This window comes from Brachyistius frenatus, unplaced genomic scaffold (assembly GCF_029030835.1).
Source record: "Brachyistius frenatus isolate BFR_SWC_R1_liver_20210118 unplaced genomic scaffold, ASM2903083v1 Contig_154, whole genome shotgun sequence".
Taxonomy (NCBI): domain Eukaryota; kingdom Metazoa; phylum Chordata; class Actinopteri; family Embiotocidae; genus Brachyistius; species Brachyistius frenatus.
The window spans coordinates 341501-347500 of record NW_027210753.1 but is presented as its reverse complement, the minus strand read 5'-3'; the positions used below and the strand labels follow the sequence as shown (position 1 = coordinate 347500).

Sequence of the window (6000 nt, the reverse complement as noted above, 5' to 3'; positions counted from 1 at the left end):
CACAATCTGCTCATTTATCATGCATACTGTTACATCAATGCATCTTCTACTGATTTGATCCAGCTAATTAAAGCATATTGAAAAGCCTATTGTGCCTCTAACAGCGAACAATTATCTTGGTCTGCAGTGTACAAGCACTCGCCGCCGATAAACACTCAACAATTAAGGCTCGAAATACCCGCCAGCTCACACTCTGGTACCACAGCATTTTCAGAATATTTCAATACTGTTTTTGTTTTTAAGCAGATAAAATCTGAATATGCCCAAACACACACAAACACACACACACAAACACACACACACACACACACACACACACACACACACACACACACACACACACACACACACACACACACACACACACACACACACACACACACACACACACACACACACACACACACACACACACACACACACACACACACACACACACACACACACACACACACGTTAAAACACCTATCAGACCTAAAACTAAAACATCTCTATAAATACACGCTCTTAAGTGCAGAAATGAATAATAATAGTTCAATTCAACACATCCATTTCCTGTTTCATTGTAAATATGGACAAATATGTATTTACAATGACCACCCCTTAATTTACCACTTCCTGTCAGTGTGACGCCCCCCCTTCCTCACCTTCCTCACCCCTCCGTGGCCTCATCCCTATCGAGTGCCAACGTCAGCAACACTGAAATATTTATCAGTCTCCTCCACTTTTTTTTTGCCTTCCTGGGAGACGAGATGAGCAGACCTCCCTCACTTAGCGGGATCGCTCAGAAAAAAGATCGGCCCGCAAACCGACTGAAGATCTGAGGGAGGAAAAAAAAGGCAAAACTTCATGACTCCGTGTCCAGTTTAAGAGAAGGGGGAACCTCGCCGGCCGAGTGGACCGCAGCTCGCTGGGGATTTTTAAAGGAGGAAGGAAAGTAGAATCACAGACGAGTCCGCTGAGGACTGAAAGCAGAGCGCCGAGAAGCGCTTCCAACGTCGGATCATGAGGGATGAAGAAAGGGGAAGTGGAGATTTTAGTCTGGCAGGTTTTGTGTGGCCATGGCAGAGGAACCCCCCCTCCTCCCCCCATAAGGCTCACTAACAAGGCAAAAAACAATATTAAAACAGGATGCAAGATTAACTGTTAAATTACAAGGTGCCTCCTTATAATAACTTTGGTAATATCCAAAAAACACCTGTTTCAAATCTGGAGGGAAAGTGAAGCGGACCAATGAAGCGGAGCGATAATTACACACAGGAACGTTTTAAAAAAGACAAATAAAGCCGTCACGCAGCTTTCCGGATGTTGATAATTTAGGTGCAGTCAGCGGAGGGTCGGTGGTGTTCGGGTGGGACGAGACGTCCGGCCTCGCTAAAAGCTAACACACCTAAAAAAGCGCTGATTGTGAAGATCATCGTGACGCTCCACGGCCGTCCACAGCTACATTATTGATGACACTAATGGGACTGACACACATCAGTGTTGGAAGAGGAGTGGGGGGCGGGGGTCTTCACGGGCTGAAGTGCCACACTTTAAGTGCATCATGCCACATTTCCCTTTTAACCAACAATGAACCTTTACAGCCCGACATGAAAACGTCTAAACGCTGATCATCGTTCGTCACGGGGACAATTAAAAAAAAGAGAAGCTCACGTTTTATTGAGGAAGCCGCTCCCCACCTCGTTCTTGATGGCCTTTAACGTTCTTCTTTTGGTCCCTGGATGAAAGCGCTGCTGACACATAAATTAGACACACAAACCGCACACATCTCGTCCTCTGAGCCCGTCGAACCCATTTCGACATGTTTCCAGACACCGGGGCTGCAGAAGGGCGGCTCGAAGCCCGCGAGCTCAAGACAGCGAGGGAAACCTGGGCGCTGTGGGATAATTGAAACGAATGCCTGACTGCAAAAGGAAAAACAAAAAGGGCTCGCAAATCGTTCAGTCGGCGTCGCTCTCTCCTCTACTTCAGTAATACGACCGAGAGGTGACGACAGATACGAAAGGAAGAACCCTGGATCGGAGAACTTTTTGTTGTTGTTGCCCTCTTTCCTCTGACTCCTCCCCTTTCCAGTCCACATCAGCACTTCTGCAGGACTCTGATCTCTAAATCAGATCTTTTTCCAGACCGGGTCTGGACGTCGAGCATCGGACCATCTTCAGAGACTGTTTCCGATAACGTCCGTCTCCAGATTAACTTGTGCAAATGAAGCCCCCCCGCCTACCTGTCTCGATATCATTACCTCCATCTGCTGGGCTCAGGCTGCCCGTATAATGTGACGGGCCTCGTCGTCTGCCTTCTCGGCTGCGCTGCTTGTTTACAAGGTGTTCAGAGCTTCAGTCGGTGCCAGTGTTTACTTTGCCAGAGCCGCTTACGACGCAAAAAGCGAGAGCTGGGACGTTGCCGGGGCTTTTTCACACTGACAAAACAATGCTGTTACTCAACACGACACCCGCAGAGCAGCTCTTTTTTGTTTCTCATGAAGAACACACACACTGAAACATATGGATACACGCAGATAAGAGCTGTGCAACAATAAAAGTCCTCAAACAGTCAACGTGGTTTTATTTTTCCAGTTCCACGCAGTCCTGGTGATTTATTTCACTCTCAAGACCAACCGCGTTTAAACGTTTAGGAGAATTCAACTTTGCTAAATGCTTCATTTGGGAAATCACAAGTGAAACAGGCCGTTTCTGGAGTCAATTAAACACTTTAGAAAGCTGCTTTGATATGGCATGCTCGTCTGTAATCTCATGTTGCAGAACTCAAACTTCCAGCCCCCCTCCCCCCCCCCCCTCCCCCTCTAACGGGATTTAAAAACGTCATGCTTTTGTAGTGTTTTCCGTCTCTCGCCAAGGTGACCGCTCTCATGTTGAACGCCACAAGAACTAAAAATGGGCTTCGGAGTGAATCCGAGTCGTTTTTCTTTCCTTCACTCGGCCGCCAGCCTCTCCGCTCGGCTCGCATCTCATTCGGTCACTACAACACACTCTCTTCACGTATGCATAATTCAGCAGGCATCCAATTATATCTGAACACAATTCTATATGAACATGCAATATTAATAGATTATTTTGTGCCCCCAAGGAACTCTCGGTGTAAGAATAAGCTAATTCGAGGTCGTTGCTCCCTCAGCGCCGAAATCTTCCCGAATCCTCCTGACACCAAATGTTCCTGGAGAGTGATCTTCAGTGTTTGAAGTAATTGAAAAGCAGCAGGCAATTAGTCACCACGGCTTCTACCTCGTTCTGTTCCCCGCTGCTCTAAAAAAAAATCAATATGATGTGATGAAGTTGAGCCTTAAAACAAATATCTTTTAAACACACGCATTGACACTTCAGGTAGTAATTTGTTGTTACATCCGACCAGAGAGGACACGAAACTCCATTCATGCATCTCAGCACGTCCAAACCCTGAGCAGGTTTTCAGCAAATATTAAACACAACTCAGAGTACTTTTTAGTTTCGTTAGCGCTGCGGTTCAGACTGAAGCTCAACAGTTACTGGATGGATTCAAATGAGATTTGGTGCAGATTTTCATGGTACCCAGAAGATGCCTCCAAATTTGTTGGTTTATCCCATAAGTTTTTCATATTCTGACATTACAAAAAGTCATCATGTCAAAAACATTAACGATCCCCTGAAGACATGCGTTGAGACAAAAATAGTCTAAAATGCAAAGAAAAAAACTTCAGTTATCTTGTTGAACACCGAACAACGACATCTACTCCTTCTCCCTCATTACAAGTCCCAGAATCTATGAATATGCAAATGATCTAATTTCAGAAGTTTACCTGCTGGACACATGATGTCTCATACTTCACTGTAAACTCAATCTTCTGTGTTGTTTGCATTGGAGGCTTCAAGTTTCCGCATCAGCAAATATGTTTACTATTTTAGTTTAGTGTGTTGGCATGGTAACATTTAGTAATTAGCATAAAACAAGACAACTTGTTCTAAATATGAACTAATCAGAAGCAGGAGTCATTACTGGTCCGATATGAATATTCCACCGTGTTAAAAATGACGTTTTAGCATTCTGAATTTCTGTGTTTAGATCTGTTTATACTATAAATAAACTTTTGGTGCACGTTTTTGCACTGATGTCAGAAATGCTGCGGTCTCGGCAGGATGACCGACGCTCTCTAAAGCATCTGAATTTAAGTCGTCCCTCGATGACTTCTAACGCCGGGTCTTTAGTGTGAGCATGTGGGTGCACCTCCGTCCGTATGACAGAGATTAAAGAAGTTTACTCAGCGCAGCACAAACACGTCGGGATCGATGTCGCAATGAGCGCAGAAGGCCTTCGCCTCGCTCCCCCTTCAACAGCACCTTTCTTGTCCTGCAGCACAAATCACGAAGAGCCCAGTGGATCAATGTGTCTTTCCTTCTGATCGATGTGCAGTAAACACGGTTAATGTCATTAGACTCACTGTTTCTCTCCCTGTTTATCTCCTCATATTTCCCACTCTCTCTTCGTCTTCTCCCGTTTCCTCGTCCTCCTCACTTTCCCGTCTCGTGTCCGACACCCCGTCCTTTATAATCTGCAGGTGAGACCTTCTCTGAGAACTACAGCCACCTGGAGCGGTGCAGGCCGTGCACGCTGTGTACCGGCCTGATGCGGATGGAGACGCCGTGCACCGACTCCAACGACGCCAAATGCATCTGTAACTACAACTTCTTCTTCGACACGGTGGCCGGCCGCTGCGAGCCGTGCACGGTGTGTCCGGTGGGACAGGGCGTGTACTCCCACTGCGACCACGACCACGACACGATGTGTGAGGAGTGCGTGGACGAGACCTTCTCCGACCGGGAGAGCTCCCTCGAACCCTGCCTGCCCTGCACCATCTGCGACGAGGACACCGAGATACAGATGGCCGTGTGCACGCCGGCCAGCGACTCCGTCTGCCACAGTGAGTCACCAACACACTTACAGATAAGACGAGATCTGTTGTTGACACTGACATCATATTATTGACAGGTAAACCATCCAGTGGGCTGTTTGGTGTCATTGTCAGCATCAGGTGGACTCACTGTGGAAATCTAAAATGAGCTGAAATCAATGTAAAGAGTGGCCGGGCAACGAATTATTATGTTGGTTGGACAAACAACGGATTTGGACTTTGGACTGCAGGATATTGTGACTGCAAAAAAACCCCCAAAAACTTAAATTTATTTTCTGAAATTTTAAAGATCCAATGATGAATTCATCAATTGAGACAATTTAAGGATAGTTATTGACATTATTAATCATGGTAAATACACCTCAACTGTCAAATAATGATTGACAGCCAGAAAATGGGACACAAACAAAGCTTTTTGTGCTGCAATATTTTGAGGATTTTCGAATGAAGCTGGAGAATATAAACATGGTATGTCTGTGTGTCACTTTCTGATACATCAGGACGGTTACTAAGTCAATCAAGCACAATGTATGAGATCAGTTCCTTAGCAGTCCCTACAATCAGCAGATTGGTCCAGTAAATTAAAAATAGTTTCGCTTTTGAATTCATCCAAAGTCACAAATCTACAATCACACAGTTAGTTTTGCATTTCCACAAACAAAGCCAGAGTTTACTTGGTGTTCTTTCAGTTGAATTGAATCCTGGCTGCTTTTCACCTTCAGTACAGTTAGTTTGGACACAGCAATCATACTGGGTGAAGACCAAAACAACTGCACTGTTTCCGTTAGAGGAAGTGATCACTGTTTGGTCCCAAATGAATTCTGGGTTTATTAATAAGGGGAACGACCAACTACAAGGCAAAAACTGCTAGTTTAAACTAAATAACTGCTGCAGTCAGGATTGCTTTATATTCCTCGATGCTTTTCAGAGGGTGAACTGAGGTCTGATTTGGAGTAACAACACAGTATGTTTCCTTTTTGATATTTGGGCAGATAGGACCTTATTGCTGTGTTTATCTTAGACACTAGACAAACTAACCAATTAGAAGAGTGAATGTTCTCGTAGCTTTTAAGATGCATTTTGGCTTCCTTTAA

General features: G+C 45.1%; 1 protein-coding gene across 1 annotated transcript in view; it reads left to right on the top strand.

The window, feature by feature from the left end:
* ngfra (nerve growth factor receptor a (TNFR superfamily, member 16)) overlaps window positions 1-6000 on the top strand; it is a 32628-nt gene that overhangs the window by 6702 nt on the left and 19926 nt on the right. Inside the window, exon 3 of the mRNA XM_069716259.1 lies at window positions 4553-4915. Within this exon, the coding sequence (XP_069572360.1) occupies window positions 4553-4915 (363 nt within the window). The remainder of the gene's footprint in view (window positions 1-4552; window positions 4916-6000) is intronic.